Source organism: Podarcis erhardii, assembly GCF_964252035.2.
Source record: "Podarcis erhardii genome assembly, chromosome: 6".
Taxonomy (NCBI): Eukaryota; Metazoa; Chordata; class Lepidosauria; order Squamata; family Lacertidae; genus Podarcis; species Podarcis erhardii.
The window spans coordinates 89,664,372-89,678,564 of record NC_138510.1 but is presented as its reverse complement, the minus strand read 5'-3'; the positions used below and the strand labels follow the sequence as shown (position 1 = coordinate 89,678,564).

Here is a 14,193-nt window from a genome sequence, read left to right as displayed (position 1 = left end):
AGCCGCCCTTAGCCTGGTTTTTAAACCTGGAAGGGCGGGGTATAAATAAATAAAAAATTATTATTCTATCAAGGGGGAGAAAGTTGTTCACTGAGGCTTGTGTGCCCGGATTACAAAATCAGCTGATGTCACTAGCTGCCAGGGTTTTGAGAACCCATTTCTGCTAACCAGGAATTCACTCCTGCTTGCTTCTCTCCTCCATTGAAGAATATTGAAAGTATCTTTTTGCACCTGTCTGCCAGTTCTTAACTGTACAGAGAACATAATTCAGCACTGCCACTTTGCTTAGCACTTCCCCCTTGGCCATTACCATTCAGCTGCATAGAACATAATAGGGCTTACTGTCTAACTATCGCTGACAGGCGATCATTTCCCAGCATCCACTAATCCCTCAAACCCACCAGCTGCGCAGGGCACAACACTGGTCCTACAGAAAAAAGTTGATTCTATATAAAGAAAAGTACTGCAAACCAGTCCAGAACTGAGCAGGAAAAGGTTCTAAAATCCTGTTCCACGTTCTCTGTCCCAAGAGTGGGGGGGGGGGGCGGTAGGTACCCCCTCTGTGAAACAGGTGAAGATCTAACATCAGTTGTTGTTGTTGTTGTTGTTGTTTGTTTGTTTGTTTGTTTGTTTGTTTGTTTGTTATTATTCCCCAGCCACTCTGGGCGGCTTCCAACAAGAGATTAAAAATACAGTGGTACCTCAGGTTACATACGCTTCAGGTTACAGACTCCGCAAACCTAGAAATAATACCTCAGGTTAAGAACTTTGCTTCAGGATGAGAACAGAAATCGTGCTCCGGCGGCATGGCGGCAGTGGGAGGCCCCATTAGCTAAAGTGGTGCTTCAGGTTAAGAACAGTTTCAGGTTAAGAACGGACCTCCGGAACAAATTAAGTACTTAACCCGAGGTACCACTGTACATTAAAACATCAGTCATTAAAAACTTCCCTAAACAGGGCTGCCTTCAAATATCTTCTAAAAGCCAGATAGTTGTTTATTTCCTTGACATCTGATGGGAGACAGTTTCACAGGGCGGGTGCCACTACCGAGAAGCCCCTGTGCCTGGTTCCCTGTAACCTCACTTCTTGCAGGGAGGGAACCGCCAGAAGGCCCTTGGAGCTGGACCTCAGTGTCCGGGCAGAGCGATGGGGTGGAGACGCTCCTTCATTTCAATAACTGTAGCACAAACTTGGTGCACGTTCATTAACAGTGGTTAATGCCCACAGCTAGGGGCTACTTGCCCACTTCCAGAAAAGGGGAAGGGGGAGAGCTTAGAAAATGCAAAGGAATAGTCCAGCTACGGCTAAACACGGAAAGATGAGAATCAACAACTGGAAGCTTCAAAAGCATGTAAGCTTTTAACAACTTGTTGGTCCAAAACCATTTGGATAATCACCCCAAAATGGAAAACGAGCGAGGTCCCAACCAAAGAAGAATGGCAACTTAAGTTGACAGAATCTGCACAACTCACAGACTTAACATATAGAAAAAGAGAACAAGAAGAACATAGGTTTAGAGAAGATTGGAAAACATTTATTGAATATATGGGAAATAACTGTGTACAGCTGAAAACGCTGGCAGCATTAAAATAAATTCAACACTGTGAACAAGTTTTGATGGATGTAATAACGGAATACTGAATGGTATAGTTTTTGTAAAATAGGCAGGGATTTATGATATGTGAAATGAACCACACAAAGAGAAGAAGGGAAGTCATTGATTATTAAGGATGTGAAAATGAGTATTTTAAATTGTAAAACAGAAAATTTAATAAAAATTATATACAAAACTGTTTGGATAATCTTACATAACATAGCAATGCACTCAAGGTGACAACAGTCATACCTCGGGATGAATACGCTTCGTTTTAGGCAAATTCGGTTTGCGCTCCACGGCGATCCGGAAGTAACAGAGCGTGTGACTTCCGGGTTTCGCTGTGTGCGCATGCGCAGACCGCACACGCATGCGCAGAAGCGCCGAAACGTGACACGCGCAGACGCGCGGACATGGGTTACGTTTGCTTCGGGATGCAAACAGGGCTCTGGAATGGATCCCGTTCACATCCCGAGGTACCACTGTATATTCGGAGGTAGCAATTTTGCAGGACATTTTTAAGTAGTTGCAGAAGAGACAGTGTTAGACTTGGGGCTTGGCTGCATCAGGGCTTCAGATTGTTTTGCAGGTGTTGCAGGGCATGGCATGTCGCTCCCTGCAAAGCCCTTTCCACTGGCCTAGGGGGCGAGGCCCAGACTCTCCCAACAGGGGTTCCTCTTGAGCACAGCTGTCAACTTTTCCCTTTTCTTGCGAGGAATCCTATTCGGAATAAGGGAATTTCCCTTTAAAAAGGGAAAAGTTGACAGCTATGCTCTTGAGGCTGGAGGAACATCGCCCCGCTGTTGTTTTAATATTCTGTAAAACGCTTTGGGATGCGGGTGGCGCTGTGGATTAAACCACAGAGCCTAGGACTTGCTGATCATAAGGTCGGCGGTTCGAATCCCTGTGACGGGAGTTGCTCGGTCCCGGCTCCTGCCAACCTAGCAGTTTGAAAGCACGTCAAAGTGCAAGTAGATAAATTGGTACCGCTCCGGCGGGAAGGTAAACAGCATTTCCATGCACTACTCTGGTTCGTCAGAAGCAGCTTAGTCATGCTGGCCACATGACCCAGAAGCTGTATGCCGGCTCCCTCGGCCAATAAAGCGAGATGAGCGCCGCAACCCCAGAGTCGGTCACCACTGGACCTAATGGTCAGGGGTCCCTTTACCTTTACCTTTTAAACCGCTTTGAGATTTTTATTATAAGTATAGTGAATACTTATCTACTTTTAAAAATTTTCACCTATGATCCTTTTCTTTTACTTCTTTATTTTTTCTTCGTTCTTTTTTTCTTTTTTCTGATATCTTATCTTTCATTTCACTCCTTTATTGTGAAAAGCATTTTATAGAGGTATAAATAACTGTAAATATGAAAAGAGGCAAAGTATTCTCTAACTTTTTCCCCCTTGGTTATATGTATTTTTTCCCCTTTGTATTTTCTTTTGTTGTAAATATGTATGTTTTCTAATTTGTACTTGATAAAAAAATTATTATTTTTTAAAAAGAGATTTTTATCAAAGATAGAAAGTGCTATGGAAATTTAAAAATAAATAAAATGGAAAATTAATTTTAAAAAATTGATTTTTTTTTTTAAAAAGGAGGCACCCTCAGAAATCTATAAGATATATATATATGGACCTTGACAACATGCAGATTTTTTTGTGTTATATTTTTGTGTGTGTTTTTATCTATATCTATATCTATCTCTCTCTCTCTCTCTCTCTCTCTCTCTCTCTCTATATATATATATATATCACACAAAAATCTGCATGTTGTCAAAGTCCAGCACGTGCCCAATTAGCCTAATTGACAGCGCAAAGCGACGCCACCCCGGCGACCTCGGCGCGCGGCGGGCGGGGACGGAGGAAGGCGGGGCTTGGTGGGCGTGGCTCCGCCGGAGCCGCCCCGCCCCCGCGTTCGAGAGCAAGTCACCCGCTCGCTTTTTTTCCTTTCCTTCCCAGAGTCCTTTGCGGCGGCGGCGGCGGCGGCTCGCCATATTGTGTCGCTCGCTGAGGCGGAGAGGAGGAGGCGTCGGCGGTGGTGGGAGAAGCGGGCTGGGGCGGCCGCTGTCGACTCGCCTCAGCCCTGGCTGCCGGGAGAGGAGGAGGCGGCGCCGACGGCGGCGGCGGCGGCAACGAGGACGGGCGAGAGAGCCGAGCCGCGGGGAGGGAGCGGGCCGGACACCGAGAGGCGGCGAGCAGCGGGGCCGGTGAGGAGGAGAAGGCGGCGGAGGGGGAGGCGGGAAAGGGGGGCGCAGCTGGGGTTTTGTGGGGGGGGGTCTCTCCCTCCCACATGGAGCTGGAGAAGCCTCCGTTTTGGGGGGGGGTGCGGATCCTGCGCACGTTTACTCGGGTGTAAAGGGGGTGGGGGTGCTTGCTCCTCGCCTCCACACACGGTCTTTCTCCTCCTCCTCCTCCTCCTCCTCCTTCTACTTCTTCTTCTTCTGTCATTAATCCGCCCCCCCCCAATAATAACATTTAAGGAAGAGAAAGAGGGAAAGGTTGAGGCGGTTTTCTTCCTGCTGTCCCTGGCAGGGTTGTCCCTCCCCGCCCCCTTTCGATTTTATTTCTTCATTATTATTATTATTATTATTATTATTATTATTTCGCTTTCAAATTGTATGCCACCTTTCTGTGGCGGTTTTCCTCCTCCTCCTCCTCCTCCTCCTCCTCCTCCTCATCCTCTTCTTTTTCTTTAGCCATTAACTCGCCCACTCTCCCAAAAATACTGTAATAACATTTAAGGGAGAGGAAAAGAGCTGGGGCGATTTTCTTCCTGCCCTCCCTGGCAGGGTTGTCCTGTCCCCTTTCGATTTTATTTCATTGTCATTATTTTCATTTCGCTTTCTATTTGTATACCGTCTTTCTGTGTTAACAATACACAAGGCGGTTTTCCTCTTCTTTAGCCATTAACCCGCCCACTCTCCCAAAATAATAACATTTAAGGAAGAGAGAGAAAAAAAGGGTGAGGCGATTTTCTCTTCCTGCCATCCCTGGCAGGGTTGTCTCTCCCCGCCCCCTTTCGATTTTATTTCATTATTATTATGTTCATTTTGCTTTCAATTTGTATACCGCCTTTCTGTGTTAACAATACACAAGGCGGTTTTCCTCCTCCTCCTCCTCTTCTTCTTTAGCCATTAACCCGCCCACTCTCCCAAAATAATAACATTTAAAGAAGAGAGAGAGAGAGAGAAAGAAAGAAAGAAAGGTTGAGGCGCTTTTCTTCCTGCCGTCCCTGGCAGGGTTGTCCCTCCCCGCCCCCTTTTGATTTTATTTCATCATCATCATTATTATTATTTTCATTTCGCTTTCAATTTGCATGCTTCTTTTCTGTGGCGGTTTTCCTCCCCCTCCTCTTCTTTTTCTTTAGCCATTAACCCGCCCACTCTCCCAAAATAATAACATTTAAGGGAGAGGAAAAGGGCTGGCGCGATTTTCTTCCTGCCCTCCCTGGCACGGTTAGCCCGTCCCCCTCGATTTTGTATCTTTTATTATTATTATTATTATTATTATTATTATTATTATTATTATTATTTTCCATTTGACTTTTAATTTGTTTACTGCCTTTCCGTGTTAACAATGCACAAGGTGTTTAGAAGCTGCAGAAACAACAGAAGGATCGTGCTTGCCTTAGAACAGTCTGATCCGATGCAAATCATAATTGGGGTAGGAAGATGGTGGTCTCATTTTTTAAAAAAATATTATTATTATTTAAGTTTTTATTGATTAAATTCATACAAATCACATGAAAATTTCCCGGTGGTTTGCAGGCATAAGAATATGGCATAAAAAACACAAAAATGCACAATACAATGGCGTTTTGGGAAAGGCGACCTCAAGATGTTGGCCCCGCTCTCCCATTGCCCTCCCTGCCCCAGTTCCCCTGGTTGCATTAATGGGAAGATCTCTAGAGGAATTATTTACTTATCATGCTGTATTGCAGCTAACAGCATTACATGGGCTCTCAAGTGGACAGAGGGTGCGTAGGAGTACACTGTCTCTTTAAAAGAGGAAAAGGTGTGCTTTAGGGTGGCATCTCGCTTGGCACCCAAGCAGAAGGTGTTAAAGGGTGCCTTTGGAGTATCTCTTGGTGGAAACACAGGGAAGACTCAAGAGTTTTGACTTGTATGTTGTTTGCAGAACATTGCTTGGCCGATTTCTTGTTTCCCTTGGTAGGTTAGAACTATGCTTGCTCGAGAGAGGCCCGTAAATTTAAAGGGATGTCTCCTGTGAGTTCTCACAGAATTCCCAAGGACAATGTGGGGTGTCCCAGCTCAGAGCACCTAGACTAGAAGAAGTGCTAAAAGTATTTCAATATGACAAGGATGCCATTTCATTTATGTGTCGCTAGGCTTATCAGAAGAGTAAAATGGCTTTGTGATAATGTGTTCATTTAAGGTGGTGCTGGTGTTTTTTTTCTTCACAATACCAAAGCTAGTTCCATTTGTAGTTGAACCAGAGATAGGAGATTTGTGATGGGATGTCCTGCAGGTTTTTTTGTTTTGTTTTTTTTTTAATATAAAAAACCCTATTTACATGGTTAAATGCTTGACTGTTCAAAAAAGGATTTGCTCAACTGAACATTCAAATAATGGTCAAAAAGCACTAGCACATAGAAAATATGTTGTACCTTTGCCCATACCAATCAATATCCTGCCTATACCAATCAATCAACAGGTTTAATACATTATGCTAATTACAAAACCATAAAATGTTATAGTGAATGCAATATTATAATCTTTAACAAATTTTACCTTTTATAAATGTTAATGTTTTGCTGAATTTCTCTTTGAAATTTACCCTGGAACAACAGTGTCAACCTACAGTTCAATTTTTAAAAAGGGTGAAATTCAACACTGCACAAGTAGAATACAAGCTCATGCAGTGAATCCTTACCATGAAGCCCCCAGTAAAATACCTATTTATCTACTTGCACTGGTGTGCTTTCGAACTGCTAGTTTGACAGGAGATGGAACAGAGCAATGGGAGCTCACCCCGTCTTGAGCCAAAGAGGCTCAGCACCACCTGCTCCTTCTGAAGCACCCAGTACCCCCTTAAAAAAAAACCTACTCCAGAGGACTGCTAGGGACTTATCAAACACTGGGTTGCAGGAGTGGAGGAATCTTCAAAAATTGGAAGGTAGTTTTGTATTCCTCTAACAAAGGATTATTCCATCAGATTTTGGGGCGTTCTCTCACTGCAGTGGTGTACAGCTCATCCCACAATGCTGGTAATTCTCCCCTCTGACTCTCCAGGGAGGCTTTCATGGGGGTAGTGGTGGCTGAAAGGTGAGGAAAAGAATTCATGTGTGAGCTTGTCCTCTATGTGCACAATGTTGAATATTGCCCAATGTAATTAAAACAGAAATAAAGCAAAGTAACAGTGACTACAAAGAAAGGGCAAGTGTCACTTTAAAAGTGACTTGTGCTAAGTAGGCAGAAAGCCCATTCTTCAGGCATAATTAACTTAATGAAATATTTGACTGTGGTCAAATAATAGTGCCCAGCTGACAATATCTGACCAGCGTCTTGCCAAAGGCAAGGTGGTTCTTTTAAAATGAGATTCAGAAGCAATACAAAAGACACAAGTGAGTGAGAAGATCTAAGATTTTATTCTAAAACAGCAAGCAATGTATACATATCAAGTAAGCACTTCAATCTGCCACTTGGAAGCCCTCAAGAAGTGTCAAAGTGACTCCCCCAGGTAGCCTCAGTTTGCACAGCCCTGCGGCCGATCAGTCCATGCATGAGCTTCAGAGAAACTCTGCAGAAACCGTCAGATTTTATAGACAGCCTGTGTGGCTTCCAAAACTGGCTACTTGGAGATCATCCATTAGCCACCCCCTCCCAAAGCCTCACTTTCTCAAAACATATCAAACATGAAAGAAGGTACCCAGCACTATCCTCCCAAACTGATTAGGCAGCTGTGGGGGTGTGAAGTTCCCAGAACATCTAAGACTGTTCTCAAAACATTCCTCATTAAAAACTTAACAGGAGAAGGAGGGGGAAGGAACAGAGGCAGGGAGGGCTCCATGCCAGACCACTAACTCCTAGATATATTTTATCTTCCGGATGCATTTCCCATACAACCAGTGAGCTAGCCAAGATGCCATCCCTATTTAAAAGATGTGTGGGGAAGAATCAGATTGGAGGTGGTGTAAACCTCTCTACGGCTCACCATTTCCCCTAACAACTCTCTCCCACATCTTCTGTTTGTCTTAAGGGGAAAACATTCTCAGGATGCAAAAGGGCAAAAGAATTAACTTATCCCAGCACCCTACTTTTCAGTGCTTCTGGGAAGCCCACAAGCAGGACATGAAAGGAACAATCCTAAAAACTTAGGAATATCAGAAGTGCCCTGCAACTGGGTCTGGCCAAAGGGGGCCCATCTAGTCAAGCAGTTCTCACAGTGACCTACCCTCTGTTCGTTTCCAGTAGCTGGTATTCAGAGCTATACTGCCTGTGAACATGGAAGCTCAGTTAATAACTTATGGCTAATTGGCAAATGTACTACAGAGGAGGTCTGCTGGATTTGATAAAATGGGCCATCTATTCCAGCATTCTCTGGGGAGCCCACAAGGGCAGGACAGCCCCTGTTGCCCATGATGCAAAAGGATTAATCACTTTCCACAGTGCCTATGGGACCCCCTCCTCACCCAAAGCCATTTCCCCCAATCTAAATCTCCTCTTAAAGGTCTTATTTCTCCCATGGGAAAAACATGCTCATGATGCAAGAGAATTAACCATATTCTTCAGAGCATCTTGTCGGTTTTTTCATTATATCAGGCACCAGTTTCAACCTGAGGGTGGCATTCCATCATGTACAGTTGGCTATGTTTCCGGCTGTGCAAAAACCAGAGGTTTCAACACATCTGACCCTAGATCCAGACAAAGGAGGTATTATGACAGTTCCAGGACACTTTAAAGCCAGACAAGAGCACTTGAAGGAGTGTGTGGAACCAGACCAGTGAGGGGTGTAGTCTAGGGAAGAGGCATGGCCTGTAAAGGGTCACAAAGGCAGCCACAGAAACTTGGGGCCACATTTGGTTCCCAAGCCTGAGGTTCCTCACTCCTGCTTTACATGAATCTTTACTTCTCCTCAGTTAAGTGAGTTATGGGGGAAACAGCATGTGAGGTTATTGGGGGCCGAGTAGAGTGGTGTGCCTCAGTCCTAATACAGAAGTGCTTCAACTACAGTCGTACCTTGCCTCCTGAACGCCTTGGGAGTCGAGTGTTTTGGCTCCTGAAGGATTGAAAACTGGAAGTGAGTGTCCGGTTTTCGAACGTTCTTTTGGATTCTGAACATCGGACGGGGCTTCTGCTGCTTCCGATTGGCTGCAGGAGCTTCCTTCAGCCAATCAGAAGCTGCGCTTTGGAAGTCAAATGTTTCAGAAGCTGAACAGACTTCCAGAAAGGATTCTGTTCGACTTCTGAGATACGACTGTATTGGAAGTGAGAGAGAGACTGTTCAAAACAAATCGTGACTGATCAATGCAACATTCTTGCCCTTGCTTCTAAAGAAAACAATTACAAGCTATAATTTTTTCATCCAGTAAGGCGCTTCCAAAACGAAATGCAGAAAGATTCAGTGTGGTATCAAGACAGTATAATTTTGCTATCCAGAACAGGATGGCCTACCCTGTGGTCCATTTTACTGTCATTTAAATTGGTACAATGGTGTTTGTTCTCTTTTTCTGGATTTTTTATGATTAGTTGTTTTTTATTGTTCACTTCCTTTTAAAAATAGAAAGGTGATTAAAACATATTCAAAGCATTTTTGTTACCATCATCATACAACTGCTTGTTGAAAGAAATGGGCATGATTTAGCTCTCCACTTTTAATGAACTCTTCTGTAAAAATTTATGGATTATAACATAATTGGGAAATATTTGCTGGTGCAATGGATGCAGAATATGTAGTCTTGTCTGAAAAGTTTCACAATCTTCTCTTGCTTTCCTCCTCCTGAATCACATAAATCTAGAATGCAGACACATTTCTTTCACTTGTGTGTGTTAAACAGCAAAAATACAGTAGCTGCTTATCTACCTGTCCAACCATTATGAACTAATTGGGAGAAATAAGTGGATCAGTCTTGAATGGGTTACTGCTTTTCACATTTGGCTTTGACAGTCAATGGAAAAAAGAGAAGTTGGTGTTTGTATGAGTAGGTCAGGTCAGTAGGACAGTTGCTTAAGCTCAGGCAAAATGTTCATGACTGAACATCTAGAGCAGAATTCAGATAAATTTGGCATGGGTAATTAGAGTTGCCACCATAGATTGTTTAATTAGCCCAGTGTTTCTTTAGGCACCAGGCAAAAATGTTTCTCTATAACCAGGCCTTTGGCAGATTAAACAATCTATGCCTTTTTAAATGTGGTTGTGGAAGCAGGGGTTATTGGCTTGCTTTCATTTTGTTGCACATTTTGTGTTCTTATTTTGTAATTTTATGTTGTGCGCCATCCTGTGATCTTCAAATTAAGAGTGGTATACAAATTTGATTAATAATAATATGTAATAAATAAAAGCTTAAGGGTCACTTCATACAAAACAAGCATTAACTGTGGTTTCCATAATATAAATTGCACCTTCCCTCCCCTCCTCTTCAAAATGTACAAAACCAAAGGCTTCCCAATCACTGTTTATATTTTAAAGCAAAGAGCACAACTTGCATATGTGGATGTTCTTAATAAAAGCCGCTGTGTGCATATTTTATACTGGGAACTGATCTGAGAGCCCCATATGGTATGTGAATTGGTCCTAACAAAGCAAATATAGTTTCTCTCTCCAGGCATGGGGCTAACTAGGCAAATGGAAAATGAAGAGGCCATTCTTTATTTTACTTAAGCCATTTATACCATACCCTACAATGTTTCCACTTGCAGGGCAGCTTACACGAAATAACAAAATTAACAACAGTTCAGAATATAATCAAAGTGTGTGCGCTTCATGAGCTTTGAGAAGAGGAATGTGGGAAGGAAACAAAAGCTCTGCAGCGCCATAGCATTTCTCCCTTGGTCCCTAGCAGCAATCAGTACAGTGAGGTGTGTATCTGCAGCGGACTTTTTCAGACCCAATCAGCCATTCAGCTTATCTCTCCCCCCCCCCACTCCCCGCCGCGCATCATGTGTTGCTCTGAGTAGTTGCTAAACTAACTGCCAAAGCAGCATAGTGTTCTAGTTGTGGTAATTTACATCTGTTTGTGTCCTTGGGGTGCTGGACATGTTCTGTCAAGGAGATTGCTGATGATTAGCCATGATGCACGCTTAACATTTAGAGATAGTGTGCCTTAATGCTTACAAGCTTTCTGGAGGCACAAGTCATCATGTTGAATGCTTTTGAAATGTGATACAGTGTGGATTTATTGAAGGAGTTGCATTCCTCCAATCTTGCTGTACCCCACTTGTGAGTAGTAAAAGGTTTTTAGAAGAATTTGGAACAAGAGAAAGTTCTTAGAGAGCTGGTCAGTCTGTATCAAATCACGAAAAGTGCTGCAATTGCTACAGTCTAACCTCAGCCAAGATAAATGTTGTATGGAAAATGGAATTTAAAATGTTCTTGACTGAGTGCTAGGTCGGCAAATCTGTTTGCTAAACAGATTTCATAGAAATTTTATTTATGGTTAGGGTTTAAAAAGAAAAAGTTTGAGAATTGCTTATTTTTTCCTATGTAATGCTTCCATGTTGTCTAGGATTTTTTTAAAAATACACCACACTGTCATTTTTTTTAAAAAAAATCATTCTGTACCTGTTGAAAGCCTCTCTTCGGAAGCTAGATGCATTTGAAGTAATGAGGTAACCTAGCTAATGTAGGCTCCCACTCTGAGAAGTGGGATGTACAAGAAAGAGGTTGAGGAAATCCCAAGATTTCCAGAGGTAAACACTATTTTAGGAAAAAATAAGCATTGGGGCTGGGGACCCCAGAATAGCCCACTGAGAACTGAACATTCTTGATGGACATGAAATACTGATAGACGGGTGGGTGTAATTGAAAGCAAGGAGGACTGAAGTGGCTGGCAAGCTGAACAGGAAAACATGCCACATTGCAATGTTTTTGTTGCATGACCCACTTGTAGATTCTGGTTATTTTAGGGTCCTGCCCCATGACTTACAGGATCATTCTGCATATTCTCTCACTTCCACTTCCCTTAATATACCAAATAATTTGGAAAGTTTTGTTTGTTTATTATGCATTTGGACATCTCTTAACGATACTGTAACCAATTTTTTCACAATGGTTCCAGAGATCAAGGAGCAAGTTATTCTTTGGATACAGTTGGGCATTATTTTGAACTACAAGGGTGAACTGAACCTTTAAAAACGGCACTGATATTTTTGGTTTCTTAGACTTCCTGAGCAGCACCGGTTATGTGCTTGCTAGTTGCTAATAATGTGAGGGTTTTCATCCTTCCATTACTTGAAATAAGAGAAGCCTGACGAATGACTGTTGAGGTAACTAGACTCCTTTACACAATATAGTGGCAGTGTATTGCAATAGGATTTGGGGATCTACTGGAGTTCGGGGCATATACAAACAATATTTTAAAATTAATGATGCTCAAAAACTAAATCTTATTTTAACATTGCAGCTTAAGGGACATTTATATTTTTATAAAATTTGTCAGCTGATAATTTTTTATAAATTAAGCACAGCTTCATGGAAGATGTTTGCATATTTGTGTGATAGAAAATGTGTAGCTCTAATGACATTATTAAAACTTATTAGTTTCTGCTGACAAATGTAATAACCTTATTATGGCTTAGTGACACTTAACGCCATAAACATGTTCTTAATTTTCTGCTTTGACATAATAAATTCCGGCATGCCTATTAGTTATAATATTGGAGACAGCTGCAGTAGTATATTAGTATTTTCTGTAGATACCGTATTTTTTGCCCCATAGGACGCACTTTTTCCCCTCCAAAAATGAAGGGGAAATGTGTGTGCGTCCTATGGGGCGAATGCAGGCTTTCGCTGAAGCCTGGAGAGCGAGAGGCATCGGTGCGCACCAACGCCCTCTCGCTCTCCAGGCTTCAGGAAGCTATCCGCAAGCCTTGCAAGCCCGGCGTGAGGAAATAAGTGAGAAATGAACTGGAAATGGTTTGAGGGGTGTTGTCTGCTGACCTGTCTTGTGAAATATGAGTCCACCTGTGAAAATGCCCAATCTGCATGACCTCTTAAAATGCTTGATTTTCATGTTTCTCTTTTCTTCTAGCCATGTCTCAGGCTGTGCAGACAAATGGAACGCAGCCTTTGAGCAAAACATGGGAGCTCAGCTTGTATGAACTTCAAAGAACACCTCAGGTACTAAAGAGTTGTTGTGTTTTTTAAAAAAACATCTTTGCTTAACTTACAAAAGATGTGAATGCCCACTGCCCTCCAAAATGTTAATTTATCAGCTAGAGCATTACAACAAAACTCAAATCTTATTTGCATTTGCCAGAAATAAAGAGATTGTTTTCATTATTATTATTATTATTATGAGGCATTTTAAAAAATAGCAACTTCAGCTTGAACAGGAAACAATTGCTTGAGAATAATAATAATAATAATAATAATAATAATAATATTTTTATTATTTATACCCCGCCCATCTGGCTGGGCTTCCCCAGCCACTCTGGACGGCTTAAAAAAAATAATATTAAAATACTGTAATACATCAAACATTAAAAGCTTCCCTAAACAGGGCTGCCTTCAGATGTCTTCTAAAAGTCTGGTAGTTGTTGTTCTCTTTGACATCTGGTGGGAGGGCGTTCCACAGGGAGGGCGCCACTACCGAGAAGGCCCTCTGCCTGGTTCCCTGTAACTTGGCTTCTTGCAGTGAGGGAACCACCAGAAGGCCCTCGGAGCTGGACCTCAGTGTCCGGGTAGAACGATGGGGGTGGAGACACTCCTTCAGATATACGGGACCGAGGCCGTTTAGGGCTTTAAAGGTCAGCACCAACTCTATTTAACTTTTATCATTAGGAAGCAATAACAGATGGCTTGGAAATAGTGGTGTCACCACGAAGCCTCCACAGTGAGCTGATGTGTCCCATTTGTTTGGATATGTTGAAGAACACCATGACTACTAAGGAATGCCTGCATCGTTTTTGTGCTGATTGTATCATCACAGCCCTGAGAAGTGGGTAAGTATGGTGATACAAGATTTTTTTTTTTTTTTAAACTCTATCTGGATTGGTTATAGTACTTGAGCAGTACCTTGGGATTCTGGGTAAAATGTAAAGAACCTGCAAAAAAAACAACCTTTAGGTGGTATTCAATTAGGTTTTATTCAGTGTAGACGCATTGAAATTAACAGAATGCTTAAGTTGAGATTCCTGCATCGTGGTCCCTTCCAGCTCTCTGATTATATGTTCGTTAATTTCAGTGCGTCTGCTCTCAGTAAAGCTTAGTTGAATATCACCCTTTTACTTTACTGCCCTCCCTCTCCAAAGTTGACAGCCAGCCAGGGCCACAAATCCCAAATCTTAACTGTTTAGCATTAGAGGGTAGAGAAGCATTTGCAGTTACAGTGGTACCTCGGGTTACATACGCTTCAGGTTACAGACTCCACTAACCCAGAAATAGTGCTTCAGGTTAAGAACTTTGCTTCAGGATGAGA

General features: G+C 42.5%; 1 protein-coding gene across 2 annotated transcripts in view; it reads left to right on the top strand.

The window, feature by feature from the left end:
• Positions 1-3,590: 3,590 nt before the first annotated feature.
• RNF2 (ring finger protein 2) overlaps positions 3,591-14,193 on the top strand; it is a 17,184-nt gene continuing 6,581 nt past the window's right edge. For both annotated transcript variants that reach the window (XR_014157409.1, XM_081866121.1), the window contains exons 1-3: positions 3,591-3,802; positions 12,805-12,893; positions 13,557-13,717. Coding sequence is in view for 1 of the 2 variants with exons in the window: in XM_081866121.1 (XP_081722247.1) it covers positions 12,807-12,893; positions 13,557-13,717 (248 nt within the window). In the remaining variant the exon portion in view is untranslated. The remainder of the gene's footprint in view (positions 3,803-12,804; positions 12,894-13,556; positions 13,718-14,193) is intronic.